Source organism: Myxine glutinosa, chromosome 5 (assembly GCF_964187855.1).
Source record: "Myxine glutinosa chromosome 5, kmMyxGlut1.1, whole genome shotgun sequence".
In the NCBI taxonomy this organism is placed as follows: domain Eukaryota; kingdom Metazoa; phylum Chordata; class Myxini; order Myxiniformes; family Myxinidae; genus Myxine; species Myxine glutinosa.
The window spans coordinates 209,958,226-209,974,519 of NC_136265.1; the positions used below are offsets into that span (position 1 = coordinate 209,958,226).

The window sequence follows — 16,294 nt, forward strand, 5'->3', positions numbered from 1 at the left end:
AGAGCACAGAGAGAGCTGGGGTGGCAAGGCCGGAGAGGAGTCGTTAGAAGACAGAAAGACCACCAACCTGCCTGCGTTGAGTGAGTGAAAGGCCCTCAGAATTAGCTTCATCGCGGGAGATTCCAATGATTTTGAACGCTTTGTTTTCAACAGCGTGAAGACGAGCTAGGTGTGAGGCAGGAGCACCAGACCAGAGGGGAGAGCAGTATTCCATTGAGCTGCGGATGAAAGCCTTGTATGTGGTGAGGAGCTCAGGTGTGCCAAGGAAGGACTTCACATGATGGAGGATGCCCGCTTGGAGTTTGCAAAAAAGCACCGAAAGGACTCTCAGACTGTGAGAAACAATCTTCTGTGGGCTTTCATGTGTCTTTCACTGAGGAGAGGCTTCCGTCTGGCCATTCTGCCATAAAGCCCAGATCAGTGGAGTGTTGCAGTGATGGTTGTCCTTCTGGAAGTTTCTCTCATCTCCACACAGGTTCTCTGGAGCTCAGCCAGAGTGACCATCGGGTTCTTGGTCAACTCTTACCGAGGCCCTTCTCCCCCGATTGCTCAGTTTGGCCGGACGGCCAGCTCTAGGAAGAGCCCTGATTGTTTAAAACTTCTTCCATTTAAGAATTATGGAGGCCACCATGCTTTTGAGAACCTTCAATGCAGCAGAAATTTTTTTGTAGGCTTCCCCAGATCTGTGCCTCGACACAATCCTGTCTCTGAGCTCTGCAGGCAGTTCCTTCGACCTCATAGGCTTGGTTTTTACTCTGATGTGGATTGTCAGCTGTGAGACCTGAAAAACAGTCACGTGAAAAAGTAAGTACACCCCATGTAAAGTTTTGACTTTTTCAACATATTTCAACATGCAGCTATTTGATCTTCATTCCAACAATACTGATAGATAAAGGTGATATAATACAACAAATGTCTTGAAACATTTACATTTTGTAGTCCATTGTATAATTTAAATAAACATGAATGCAAATTTCACATGTGGAAAAAGTAAGTACACCCTTTGCTCTAATAGGTGGTATTGCCCCCTTTGGCAGAAATAACCTCAAGTAGAGGTTTCTTATAACTGTCTATCAGTCTCTGACATCGACTGGGAGAAATTTTTGCCCATTCCTCCATGCAAAATTCTTTCAGCTGTGCGATGTTTGAGGGGTTTCTTGCATGCACAGCTCGTTTCAAATCCCCCCACAACATCTCGATTGGATTTAGATCCGGGTTTTGACTTGGCCATTCCAGAACCCTCCATTTCTTTCGTTTCAGCCATTCCTTGGTGGATTTACTTGTATGTTTTGGGTCATTGTCATGTTGCAAGGTCCACCTTCGGTTCAGCTTAAACTCTCCGACAGATGGCCTTACATAATCCTCAAGCACCCTCTGGTACAATGAAGAATTCATAGTGCATTATATGATGGTGGGCTGCCTAGGCCCTGAAGCAGCAAAGCTGCCCCAAACCATAATATTTCCACCACCATGCTTTACAGTTGGTATCAGGTTCTTGTGGTCAAATGCTGTCTTTGGTTTTCGCCAAACATGTCTTCTGGTACTGTGGCCAAATAGCTCTACCTTGACTCATCTGTCCAGAGCACATTGTTCCAGAAGTGCTGGTCTTTGCCTAGGTGTTCATTGGCAAACTTTAGTCTTGCCCTGATGTTCTTTCTGGACAGCAAAGGTTTCCTCCTGGCACACCTCCCATGTAGATCAAATTTGTGCAGCCTCTTTCTAATGGTAGACTCGTGCACTTTGACATCATCAGTGGCAAGAGCTACCTGTAGGTCGCGTGATGACATTCTGGGGTCCTTAGAGACTTCTTTCAGCATCTTGCGGTTTGGTCTCGGGCTGAACTTGCTGGGGCGGCCTGGCCTGAACGAGTTGGCAGTTGCTTGGAATCTTCTCCACTTGTGGATGATCTTCCGGACAGTCGAATGATTGATTTCAAATTGTTTGGAGATCTTTTTAAATCCCTTCCCAGACTCGTAGGCATCTATAACCTTCTTTCTGAAGGCCTCAGAGAGCTCTTTTGATCTAGGCATGGTGACGCCGCACACTTCAACAACAAAGAGCAAACCAAACTAAATGTCTGAGGTTTAAATAAGACAGGTTCCTCCAAGATCCTCTCTAAAGATGTTCTAACCATTTGCACCTGAGCTGGTGCACCTGATTCAAATTTTAGGTGTTTGAAGTAGTGATAAATGTAGGGGTGTACTTACTTTTTCCACATGTGAAATTTGCATTTATGTTTATTTAAATTATACAATGGACTACAAAATGTAAATGTTTCATGATATTTGTTTTATTATATCACCTTTATCTATCAATATTGTTGAAATGAAAATAAAATAGCTGTATGTTGAAATATACAGACCATGGGCATTGAGGAAGTTAGGAGTGGAGGAATGGTTGATCAGAGTAGTGATGGCAATGTACAAAAGAGCACGCACAGCTGTAAGGACGAAGGACGGGAACAGTGGTGAGTTTGAGGTGAAGGTGGGAGTGCATCAGGGGTCGGTACTAAGTCCACTACTATTTGTAGCTGTGATGGAGGTGCTGGCTCAGAACGTAAAGGAGGGTTTACCGTGGGAGTTGTTGTATGCAGATGATCTGGTGTTGATTGCGGAAAGTATGGATGGACTGAAGGAAAAGATGAACAAGTGGAAGGAATGTATGGAGACAAAAGGTCTGAAGGTGAATATCGGAAAGACAAAGGTGATGGCAAGTGGTAAAGCATGTGGTGAGGTGGAAAGAACTGGGAAGTGGCCGTGTGCTGTGTGCAGGAAGGGTGTCGGAGTGAACTCCATTCAGTGTACAATGTGCGCTGAGTGGGTTCATCAAAAATGTAGTGGTCTGAGAGGGTCATTAACCAGTGTGGCAGCTACATTCAAATGTAAGGTGTGCGCAGAGGGAGCTGCAGATGGAGGAAATGTTGAGTTGGATCTTGGAGATGGCGTGAAGCTGGAAGGTGTGAAAACATTTTGCTACCTCGGAGACATGCTGAATGGAGAAGGTGGATCAGACTCGGCAACGGTTGCTCGAGTGAGATGTGCATGGAAGAAGTTTCGGGAACTGAGTGGCGTGCTGATGAGGAGGAGAGTGTCGCTGAAGCTGAAGGGAAAGGTGTATGCTACATGTGTGAGAAGTGTTATGATTTATGGGAGCGAGACATGGGTAATGAACGTAGAGCAGCAACGAAGGCTGGAAAGGGTGGAAATGCGAATGGTTCGATGGATGTGCGGAGTATCGTTGAGAGAGAGGAGGACAAATGATGAATTGCGAAAGATGATGGGAATATTGCCTGTGATTGATGCTGTGAAGAGGAACAGGTTGAGATGGTTTGGTCATGTATTGAGGAAGGATGAAAGTGACTGGTTGAGAAGAGTGATGTAAGTTAATGTAGAAGGAAGTAGAGGACGCGGAAGACCGAGAAAGACTTGGCTAAAGATGGTGGAAGAAGAAATGCGGGCAAGGGGGTTAACAAGGAGAGATGCAGAAAATAGGGCAAAATGGAGAAGATTGTCATGGGGACCGCAAGGCTAACCCCCGCTCTAGCAGGGAAAATTGCCTTAAAATGCATGTTGTTGTTGTTGTTGTTGTATGTTGAAATATGTTGAAAAAGTCAAAACTTTACATGGGGTGTACTTACTTTTTCACGTGACTGTAAATGTGATATTTCAGTTTTTTATTTTTAATAAATTTGCAAAACTTTCTAAAATCCTGTTTTCTCTTTGTCATTATGGGGTATCGAGTGTAGATTGATGAGGGAAAAAATGAATTTAAATGATTTCAGCAAAAGGCTGCAACATAACAAAATGTGAAAAAAGTGAAGGGGTCTGAATACTTTCTGAATGCACTGTATGAACAAAAGGTGGAGGCAAAGGGGAAGCTGTCGCCAGAGGAACTCCTGGGGGGAGGTGGAGAGAGGGCAGTGCAAGGAGAGTGAGTGAGAGAGCTTTTGATAAAGATAGCCACCCCACCACCAGGACAGGGCTCAGGTCCATCACACCGGAGGAGATAGTAACCAGGAAGATACATTAAGGAATCAGAGACATCTTGAAGGAGGAGATTTTCTGTAAAGCAGATTACGTCTGGTTTGTCAGAATCAACCTGTATGGAGAGATCAATCAGGTTTGAGCGAAGGCCCCGGATGTTTGAGTTCTGTACCGTAAGGAAGAGGGAGGGGGAGCATCGGGTGCAGGACAGGGAAGGAAAGGGGAGGGGTAGGGTAAGATGAAGGGTGAGAGGGGGAGGTAGGCAGAGCTGTTGATGGTGTGTCAGAGATTGCAGAAGAGTAAGGAGAAGGGGAAGAATGAGGAGGACAAAAGGTTTGATGGTGATGGGATGAGGCACAGTGAGAGGTTGTTTGAGGTGGGAGGGGGGCAGAGCAATGTAGAAGGTTGGAGGAGGTGGAGGTATGAGATAGAAGGGAGACGAAGTGGGGAGGAGGCAGCTTTGAGGGGGAAGGGGGGAGAATTGTAGAAAGATGGTCGGGGGGAGATTTGAAGGGGAGTTTTTGGGGGGGGGGGGGTTTGTTTTGATAGTTTTTGATAAAGATAGCAACCCCACCTCCAGGACGAGGCTCAGGTCTATCATACCGGAGGAGGGAGTAACCAGGGAGAGATATTAAGGAATCACAGACATCATGAAGGAGGAAAGTTTCAGTGCGGTTTCTATTTCCCAATTGAACCTATGAGTTTCTGTTTAGCAGATCAAGTCTGGTTTGGGTTCAAATCGAGATCTGGCCTATTTCAGGTTCTTTGATCTCCATTACCTCCTTATGTCTCTGAAAGCACAGTACATCAGTGGCAAAATACTCACCGATCGAATAAATGATTCAATTCATGTCAAATATACTGTTGCGGATCCCGTGTCTGTCGACGTACTAAGGGGGGGTTAAGACCCCATTTCCCCACAGACACCGGGTCCACGGGCCGTCGACTGTGACGAAGCTCATGCCCGGCGGGTTGTGGGGCAACTACAATCAGCAATCACCAATCTCCAAAACAAGGGCCGAAGGGTTGGCCGCCGTGATCTGAATACCTTCGAGACCACGTGACCTGGAAGGCCGAGGATTGAATCCCTCGCGATCCCACACCTCGTTCAATCAGGCGCGCCGAGCGAATCACATGGTGTGGGTCGCGTTTTTACATTACGTTATCTATGGACCTAAACGAGCAACCGAATTCGGTTCGAACGATGCTGGGTCCATGGGGAAAAGACGCACACGAGCAGGTCGAGAAGAAATAAAAGGTACCAGCCTTTATTTACAAAAAGCACAGAAAAAGGACGAGAAGCAGGCATATCATAAATCCTTTCCTATTTCCGACACAGGCGCCTGGCACACTCGCACACAGGGGATAAATCACATCGGTTAGACTCGTACCAGGAGGACTGGTGGACGCTGATTCGAGTGAGGGCAGTTCCTGTGCGTAGCACATGGGTTGATCCAGTAGACAGCACGAAGGAAGACCAGCGGAGGAAGACCAGCATGAAGGAACACCAGCGAAGGAAGACCAGCACAAAGGAAGACCAGCACGAAGGAAGACCAGCGGAGGAAGACCAGCGAAGGAAGACCAGTGAAGGAAGACCAGCACAAAGGAAGACCAGCACGAAGGAAGACCAGCATGATGGAAGACCAGCACGAAGGAGCACCAGTGAAGGAAGACCAGCACGAAGGAAGACCAGTGAAGGAAGAGCAGCATGAAGGAAGACCAGTGGAGGAAGACCAGCGGAGGAAGACCAGCAAAGGAAGACCAGCACAAAGGAAGACCAGCGGAGGAAAACCTGCGAAGGAAGACCAGCACGAAGGAAGACCAGCGGAGGAAGACCAGCGAAGGAAGACCAGCACAAAGGAAGACCAGCACGAAGGAAGACCAGTGGAGGAAGACCAGCGGAGGAAGACCAGCAAAGGAAGACCAGCACAAAGGAAGAGCAGCATGAAGGAAGACCAGTGGAGGAAGACCAGCGGAGGAAGACCAGCAAAGGAAGACCAGCACAAAGGAAGACCAGCGGAGGAAAACCTGCGAAGGAAGACCAGTACGAAGGAAGACCAGCGGAGGAAGACCAGCGAAGGAAGACCAGCACAAAGGAAGACCAGCACGAAGGAAGACCAGTGAAGGAAGACCATCACAAAGGAAGACCAGTGGAGGAAGACTAGCAAAGGAAGACCAGAACGAAGGAAGACCAGCACGAAGGAAGACCAGCATGAAAGAAGACCAGCATGAAGGAAGACCAGCATGAAGGAAGACCAGCATGAAGGAAGACCAGCGAAGGAAGACCAGCACGAAGGAAGACCAGCACGAAGGAAGACCAGCATGAAGGAAGACCAGCGAAGGAAGACCAGCACGAAGGAAGACCAGCACAAAGGAAGACCAGCGAAGGAAGACCAGCGGAGGAAGACCAGCATGAAGGAAGACCAGCACGACGGATGACCAGCTCTGCCTTTTATCGGGTGGAGGGGGGGTTGGGGGTGGGAGCGAGAGAATGCCCTTCTGGAAGGTCCCACGAACCCCGACTCGCCGCTGCCGGTTACGTGCTATCATTCGACCATGCCTCCCTCCGGAAGGTTCCACGTAGATCGTTCTTGCCCACCCATGAACCAACGTCTTCTTCAACAACACGAGGGGTTGGAACCTTGCCTAACTCAACGCATATGTGCACCTTTAATTACTACACAATGGAAAAGGAGCTAATCTTTACATTTAATAAGAAATAACTGACAAATGCAGGCTACATGTTGTCGTGGAATTAACTAGAAGGGGTTTCTTTTATTTCTCAACTGCAACAATACATTTTCTCAGTCGACAAAGTATCCTGGTCCACATTTTCAGGTGCAAGGGAAATATGGAGAAATTGTCACATCGACTAATTTGAATGGTTGTCTATGTAAAACGAACCTTGTACACTGGGCCAATGTGAAAAATCATGATAGTAATTATTATCTTGTGCATCTATATATTTATAATTTTTTGCACAAATTGAGCACCTGGTGCTTGTGGTAAGCACAATAGAGTATTGCTCTCATTTGTGGACCAGCACACCTGCATACTACCTTACCCCCAGGAACCTGTTGTGACGAAGGATCTGAAAATCATTGGGTAGTTCATTATGAGGCTGTAACATGGGGTCTGCTTTCTTACTGTAGACTGGGATTGCACTTTCAATTCAGAACTGTCTTTCATCTGATGCTGCTCCTCGTGCCATTTTGTGCAAGAGTCTAGGCTGATGGACGTGGTGAACGACAAAGGGTGGCAGGTTCACAAATTACCAAAGGGTTGGGGGAGGTCGAATGGGGGTGCAGAAACTCAATGAGGAACGTGAAGGAGCCCGGGCTCCAGCATGAGACGGACAAAATGACGGGCAAGACATAACCTCGTCCGAGAAGATATTAATTCTCAAAACCAACTCGGGAACCTCAAAAGCCCGTTTATTGGGCTGCATTATAAAGCACAACCAGAAACCGAAACCGAAACCGAAAACCACGCCTCTCAGGCGAGGCGTGCTTCGGTGGTCACGTGATCAACAGGTGTAGCTGATTATACCCGCACGCGCGGCACGCTTTGGTGGTCACGTGACCAGCCACTCTGGCGCCGCGGTTCCCCGCCGGTGACGTCACCGGCTGGAGCAAGGAGATTCTGATGCTGGTCTTGCTTGGGGGACCCATGGGTCGCTACAAACGAATTATTTATACATGTGTTTCGGATCCGTCACTTCCACCGTTGTTGTTATTATATACCTGTAGGATTTTTTAGTTTCAGGTAATATTGTTGTTAAGATTTCTGTGTGAAATGCAGATGACTTCAGTAAAAGATAAAAATAAATGTTTGTGATGGAAAAAGGGAAAACGCGGCAAAGAACCTGGAAGGGAGAAGAGAGAGGCGGCGATCTGCAGGGAGAGGAAGTCGCATCGAGGCTGCGAGTGGACTTTTTTGATATTAGTCGCGAATGAGTTGAGGCTTCCCAGAAAAGGGATTGCCCATGACTGTAAAGTATCTCGACAAACGACGATCAATTGTCGTACGCGTTTATTCACTCTGCCGATCAAGGCCCGATTCACAGCAGCACCATCCGAGCTCTGGCGTAGGGATACAACCCGGTCCCGGTGTAGGGATACAACGGTGAATATTTGCACTGCATACATGACATCCTCCCCTTTAAGTCCAAAATTACCACGAGCAATACGTGCTAGATTTCCAGAATTGATATTTCAAAAGCAACATTTCCAAAACATGTGAGAATATGTGTGCAAACTGTTATGAGAATAATGAAAATACGTGAAAATAGAACATGTGTCAACGTGAAAAAAAAACATCTTCAAAGATTCAACCGGTCGGGTGCTTTTCTCTCACGCATTGAGCGTCGCGGTGTACCAGTGGATACAGAGTCCGAGGTGATTCCTTTGGGTCGCGGTGTACCAGTGGATACAGAGTCCGAGGTGATTCCTTTGGTCTCCACGAAGGGTGTAGCGTTTGCAGAGGTTTTCGGGGCATCCGAGCCGGCTGGAGCGGCCACGACGATCTCCGGCAGTGGCGGGTCGAACTGTTGTCCTGACTGTGACGATGCTACAGGCTCCATCGACTCACAGTGACGGTAGGTTATGTGGTCCTGATGTCGACGAATTTCGCGGCCGTCCTGCAGGCGAATCACAATGGACAGTGGACCTGGCTTCTCGATGATGTCCCCCGGTAGCCACGTCGCACCTGCACCAAAATTTCGGGCAAACACTGGATCTCCAATGTTGATACATCGACTGTTGGACGTCTTATCGTGCACCAACTTTTGATTAAGCTGGCTCTGATAAACATTTGATGATATGTCTGGTTTGAGATTGTCAAGTGTCGATCTCAAGTGTCGTTTCATCAATAACTCAGACGGAGCTGCACCGGTTGTTGATTGTGGCGTGATGCGGTATTTGAACAGGAGACGAGACAGCTTTGTTTCCAGGGTTCCCTCCTGAAGTTTCTGCAATCCGGATTTGATGATTCCCACGGATCGTTCGGCCAAGCCATTTGAAGCCTGGTGATGTGGGCTGACAAACTTATGTTTGATGCCGTTCCGACGTGTGAACTTGGCAAACTCGGTACTGGAAAAACACGAACCGTTATCACTCACGATCATCCTGGGCAGACCATGAGTGGCGAAACAGCGTCTGAGTCTTTCGATGACAATGGCTGACGTAGTACCACGCGTCACATAGGCATCAATCCATTTTGTGTGCGCGTCCGTAATTATTAGAATCATGCTGCCGTTAATAGGCCCGGCATAATCGAGATGTAGGCGATGCCACGGTTCGCTGGGCCATTCCCAGGGATGCAGTGGCGCTTTCGCAGGTGTATTCCGGGTGCTCTGGCAGGGGTAACAATGTCGAACATGATGTTCGATATCAGCATCAAGATTCGGCCACCACACATAGTTTCTGGCGAGTGACTTCATCTTCACAATCCCGGGGTGACAGTCATGGATTTCATCCATGACCCTGGAACGCAGATTTTTTGGGATCACGACACGACATCCCCAGAGTAGGCAACCATTTTCCACGCTGAGTTCGTTTTTACGTGCTTTAAAAGCCGCAAAATCTGGGTCACCCTCAGGTAGCAAATGCCATCCAAGCTGTACAGCCTGGACAGTTCTGGACAGAACGGGGTCTCGTCGAGTATGAGTGCGGATCTGGCCGGAATCGACAGCACAATCTTCCAGATGATCCATCAGTGCGATAATGGATCCTGGTGTAGGCGAATCATCAACGGATTCTGGAAGGAGTAACCGACTCATGGCATCTGCATTTGTGATAGACGAACCGGGCTTATAACATATGGTGTAGTCATAAACAGCGAGAAACAGGGACCAGCGGATGATCCTGGGCGGTAGTGTGTCAGATGTCGCCTTAGTTGGACCAAACAGACTGATCAGCGGCTTGTGATCAGTGCGAAGCGTGAAATGATGTCCAAGAAGGTACTGGCGAAATTTGCCGACGCCGAAAACGATTCCCAATCCTTCCTTGTCAAGTTGGGAATAGCTTTTCTCTGCCGGGGACAACGTTCTGGATGCAAATGCAACCGGTCTTTCCATACCATCAGGCATCACGTGTGATAATACACTCCCCACTCCATACCGACAGGCATCGCATGTCAGCACAAGATCCTTCTCTGGATCAAAATGAACGAGAACATTGGACGATTTGAGCAGATCCTTAGAGGTCTGGAATGCTGATTGTTCAGTAGACCCCCAGCTCCAGGAGACTCCTTTCCTCAAAAGCCGATAAAGGGGGCCCAAAACGTCGGTCACATTCGGGATGTAACGACCATAGAACTGAAGCAAACCGAGGTATGACTTCAATTCGGTCACATCTCGTGGAGCAGGAGCATCCTCGATAGCTCGGACTTTCTCATCTGTCGGGTGTAGACCCTCGGCATCAATCGTATGACCCAGGTACGTGACTGATGGCACCATAAACTTGCACTTGTCTCGACGCAAACGTAGGCCGGAGTCCGAAATCTTCTTCAGAACTCTCTCCAGGTTCTGTAGATGTTCCGCGTCCGTATGACCAGTAACCAGAATATCATCCTGGTAACAAACGACGTTGCGTTCGGCGGCAAACAAACTGTCCATGACACGCTGATAAATTCCAGGTGCAGATTTCACTCCAAAACTAAGTCGGTGGTACCTGTACAACCCACGATGCGTGTTGATGGTAAGATAGTGTTTCGAATTCTCGTCCAAGCAGAGCTGTAGATAGGCGGATTTGAGATCGAGTTTCGTAAAAGTCGTGCCTCCCGTGAGACGAGCATAGAGGTCTTCGATCCTCGGGATTGGATATTTATCCATTGAAGAACACCTGTTCACGGTCATTTTATAATCTCCACATATGCGGATGGACTGGTCCGATTTTATGACCGGAACGATGGGCGCCGCCCATTCGGCATACTGGATTTGCTCGATGATCCCCAGATTTTCAAGATGATCCAGTTCCTTGTCAATCCGCTCACGCAGGGCGAAAGGGACTGGGCGAGCCCTGCAAAATATAGGATTGGCATCCCGGTCAACCCTGAGTTTAGCCGTATGTCCTTTCAAGGTTCCAAGCTCATCCTTGAAGACATCCGGGTACGTATCCAGCACATTTTTGAGTGTGTATGCTGCGGTAGGAGAAACGTTGGCTGCCCGGAGTTGATGAATGCTTTCCCACTTCAGTCGAATTATGCTCAACCAGTTCCTGCCGAGTAAGGAAGGGCCCTTTCCAGGAATGACGATCAGGGGTAGGTGAAACTCACGGTTATCGTAGCCCACCGTGACGTCACATGTACCGCAGGGAACAATCTTCTCACCTGTATAGGTGGAGAGTCCATAGGTAGTAGGTTTCAGATGGGGTCGGTCAGCATCACTCCACACGTTTGTGAAAACAGCATGGCTGATGAGCGAGATGGCTGCACCAGTGTCGACCTCCATTTGCAATGGTCGATTGTTGACGACAACATTGGCAAGAAGAGGGTCCCGCCTATGGTGAGAATCAATATGAAGCAGGTCATACGATTCTAAGTTTTCGGAAACAGAGCTCACCTGGTCAAGCTCAGGTTCCTCCGAACCGATAAACTGATGAATCTTGTCAGCAGCTTTTCCTTTTCCCGATTTGCGAGTGATGCAAGCTGGAGCAATATGGCCAGTTTTCGAACAGAAATGGCAGGTGGCATCTTTGAACCGACACGTCTCCGGAGGGTGCTTTCCGTTGCACCGAAAACAGTTGTTGTGGGTTTGAGACTGCACTGGCTTCTGACGAGGAGCCTTGTTCCAACGTTTTGGCTGAACATGATCCAACCGATTCACAGCAGGGCTGGTACCAGACGAGCGAGTGGCACCGATGCTTGTAGCGTTGCGTTCAGCACTTTCCATGGAAATGGCGGTGTCTCTGACATTTTGGAACGTCAGTCTTCTCTCAGAAAGCAGGCGTCTACGAGTGCGGTCATCGGACATGCCAACCACCAGCAAATCACGGAGCATGTCATCGATCGTGTCCCCAAACTCACACAGATGTGACGGTTTTTTGAGGTGTGCAATGAAGTCTGCGATCGACTGACCTTGCTGCTGTCTGCACATGTAAAAATTAAACCGACACAGGATGACTGAAGGAGATGGGTTGCAATGTTCCTTCAAAGCGGTCTTGAGCTCTGCATATGTGAGCTCCTGGATTGTCCGAGGCCGAATCAGGTTTTTAACGAGTGTGAACGTCTCACCTCCGCAAACGGACAGGAAGACGGCCTTCATCCGGCCTTCGGTCGCGATGCCGTTCGCCTTGAAGTAGAAAGACAACCGCTCAGAATACGTGTCAAAATCCCCCTCATGAGGGTCGAATTCATCGATATGGCCGAAAGAAGTCATGGTCTAGATGTTTATCCTCGTCGCCATGTAAAGTATCTCGACAAACTACGATCAATTGTCGTACGCGTTTATTCACTCTGCCGATCAAGGCCCGATTCACAGCAGCGCCATCCGAGCTCTGGCGTAGGGATACAACCCGGTCCCGGTGTAGGGATACAACGGTGAATATTTGCACTGCATACATGACAATGACATCGTCACATATTGCGATTGCAATTAAACCTGCGTCTCTGGTTTCATCACCAAGAGTGAGCGATTGTTGGAGGGAAAGCAAGCGCCTCCATTACAGGCCGATACGCCATTTTGTCCTCAAAGAGGCTGTCCGCCAGGTGCATCTTGTTTGGTCGTTGGGATTTCCATATCGACCTCATCGTGTTGATTGCCGTTGGTTTCCATATCGGCTCAATTCCCATATCGACCTCTCACCTCTGTAGAAGTATAAAGACTTCTACAAGCCAGGAGTAGGAGAGTTATCGCAGGCATTCAAATTGAAACCTGTGTCCCTTGTCCTTTTAATTTAATAAAATGCATTGTGATGACAAATGCCCGACCTGAACCCTGATGTATTGTTAATGAGATAGAAATAGTTCAGTTCTTTGATGAATCTTAACAATACTATAGTCTTAACAATACTTAACAATACCATACTCAATAGTTTATAAAGACTTTTTTAGGAAAGGATTTATTATATTATTAAGGATGCATGTATATACAGTGCATTCAGAAAGTATTCAGACCCCTTCACTTTTTTTACATTTTGCTATGTTGCAGCCTTATGCTGAAATCGGTTAAATTCATTTTTCCCTCATCAATCTACACTCAATACCCCATAACGACAAAGAGAAAACAGGATTTTTGAAAGTTTTGTAAATTTATTAAAAAACAAACAAACTGAAATATCACATTTACATAAGTATTCAGACCCTTTGCTATGACACTTGAAATTTAGCTCAGGTGCCTCCCATTTCTCTTGATCATCTTTGAGATGTTTCTACACCTTGATTGGAGTCCACGTGTGGTAAATTCTATTGATTGGACATGATTTGGAAAGGCACACACCTGTCTATATAAGGTCTCACAGCTGACAATGCATATCAGGGAGGTGTTGAGGGTGTGGCGATCGGGCTGCGTGAGCCTCGTTTCGTTTTTGTTGCGGTCTCGTGGCGGTCTCGGTGCGGTCTCGGTGCGGTCTCGTCGCGGTCTCATCGCGGTCTCGTCGCTCGCACTTCCGGGCTTGATTCCCGGTCCAGATTAAATTCCCGCTAGTAGGAATAAATGGAGAGTCTCGGGAGAGGATGGGGAGGGGTCTTTTAAATCTGTTAGTAAACCTCGGAAGAGAGAAAGGGGAGGCCAGCTGTCCTCTGATGAGGTGTCCCCAGTTGGGAAGACCAAGCGTAGGGCTTCCCTTTCCCAGGCCTCTGGCAACCCCGTTGATTCGCTCGATAAGTTTGTGGTCATTGTGGCGGCCGTTGAGAGGCCTAATCGTGTGGGTCCGTCCAACCCTATAAAGTTAGCAGAGCTCATAAAAAAAGAGTTCGGGGAAGTAGTGTCTGCGAAAGTGCTTCGGTCGGGCGAACTGCTCCTTGAGTGCAAGTCAGCCGGGCAAAGGGACAAGGTGTTGAAAGCAACCCATTTTGGGGAGGTCTGTGTTTCGTGTCAAATCCCGAAGTTCATGAGAGAATGTCGTGGTGTCATCTATGGGGTGGATTCATCCATAGAAATTGAAGAGATTAAGAGTTATTTGGCCTCCAGTGGAGTGACTGAGGCTCGCCGTCTTACCACATTCAGGGATGGAGAGAAGGTGAACACCTTATCAGTCTTGCTGTCCTTCAGTGGTTCTTGCCTTCCATCAAAGGTAGTGCTCGGCTATTTGGCCTTCACGGTAAGAGATTACATCCCGGCTCCTCTTAGATGCTACAAGTGTCAGAGGTTTGGGCATACGGCCCCAGCTTGTCGGGGCAAGGTTCACTGCAGCAGATGCAATGGCGATCATGAGCGTAGTGTTTGCCCGAGTGAGCAAATGCATTGTGGGAATTGTGGTGGGGCGCACAGCTCTGCTTTCCGAGGCTGCCGGTTTTTCAAAAAGCAGCGCTAATTCAGCAGGTAAAGGTAAAGGAAAAATTAACTTACGCTGAAGCCGCTTCGAAAGTTTCTGGGACTAAATCTGCCTCGTTTGCAGGTTTGCGTAACTCTAATCCCATTGGCTCGGTGAAGGTCGCTACTAAAACAGTAGGAGTCCAGACTGAAACTGAGCGAGTCGAGTGTCGATCAGAGAGAGCCAAATCCGAGTCAGATTTAAATATTTCTAAAGACGCGTTTATTGCGTTTATTTCCGAATCTATCAACTGCTCTGCAGTAGCGTCTAGTCGAACGGGCAAAATCCTTGCTGTGTCGGTTGCCGCGGCTAAGCATCTGGGTTGGGAGGAATTTTCCATTGGTCAATCCATGCTCTGTTGGGGCACAAGAGGAGCGGGTCGAAGTCCAGGCCTCAGAAAGACCCCCCCTCTCTTGAGGACTGAGGCTCCTTCAATGGAATGCGAAAAGTTTACCTGCTCACGGTTCAGAGTTTATAAAAATTTTAAGGGATCTCATTGTAAAACCAGATATAATATGTATCCAAGAAACTTGGTTAAAGAGCCACATTTCATATAGGATTCCAAATTATTTGTTAATTCGCAGGGATAGAGCTAGGGGCAGTGGGGGGGGGGGGGGGGGGATGTGGGGTTTTTGTGAGGTCAGGAGTTCCTCATAGGGTTATTGATTGTCATGTGGAGTTGGAGTGTAATGTGGTTTTATTTCCTAGCCCTAGTGAGACCTTCTCAGTGGTTAACTTTTATAATCCGTGTCTCTCTTTGAATGTTCTTGCGCTTAAAGAGGTTTTATGCAAGTGCGAAGGGTCAATCTTTTGGTGCGGTGACTTCAACAGCCACAACACTCTATGGGGCTCTAAGCTCACGGACAGTAATGGTTCTTGTGTGGAGAAGGTGATGGACGACCTTGACTTAGTAATACTGAATGATGGTAGTGGAACTTTCATAAATCCTGGCTCTGGTTGGTCTTCCCCTCTTGACCTCACGATAGTCTCTGCCTCGCTTGCAACAAGGTGTGAATGGAGGGTTCTTCCAGACAGTCTGGGTAGTGACCACTTTCCGGTGTCCACTCACCTCAAATTGGAGAGAGATCTGGAGGGGTTGGATAGGCCTCCCTCTTGGAGTCTCTCCAGGGCTAATTGGGGTAAGTTTTCCAGATGTTGCTCCGAGGTGGTCAAGCCTGAATTATTTAACGAGAATCCTGATATCTTCAGAAATAGTTTAGTCAAAGGACTTTATCGCAGTGCTCTCGAGTCTATCCCCACTCGGTCCTAAAAGTCTCTCTGGTGGTCCCCTTTTTGGGGGTGATCTTTGATAAGGGCTTAACCTGGAATGCCCATTGTGCCAAACTTGTAGCTAAGTGCTCGAAGGGTCTCAAACTTCTCCGTTGTATCTCGGGTACTTATTGGGGTGCCCACCAGGATAGCCTCCTTATTTTGTACAGAGCTCTAATACGTTCGCACTTTGATTACGGGTGTCAAGCCTTTTGGGACATGTTGCTGTCCATCCGGAGGAGGTTGGAAGGAGTTCAGTCCAAAGCTCTCCGTATATGTCTTGGTGCCTTTAAAAGCTCTCCAGTGAGCGCTCTCCTGGTTGAAGCGGGTGAGCTGCCTTTGTCACTTCGATGGGAAGTGTCTATTCTGAAATACTGGTCTAAATGCATTTCCTTCGGGGTAAATCATCCTGGCAGTTCTCTGTTCCTGGATTGCTGGGAGTATCATGCTCTCGGTAATCTACGTCGGCTCCCCCCTTTTGGTCTCAAGTGTGTTAGGGCAGTTAAAGGGTTGGGGTTGGACCTCCCCCCGGTTAACACAGCCAATAAAGTGTCCCTATGGCCGCCTTGG

General features: G+C 47.9%; 1 protein-coding gene across 1 annotated transcript in view; it reads left to right on the forward strand.

The window, feature by feature from the left end:
- The first annotated feature begins 14,032 nt into the window (after positions 1 to 14,032).
- LOC144892187 (uncharacterized) overlaps positions 14,033 to 16,294 on the forward strand; it is a 29,334-nt gene continuing 27,072 nt past the window's right edge. The window contains exon 1 of the mRNA XM_078777465.1: positions 14,033 to 14,242. Within this exon, the coding sequence (XP_078633591.1) occupies positions 14,033 to 14,242 (210 nt within the window). The remainder of the gene's footprint in view (positions 14,243 to 16,294) is intronic.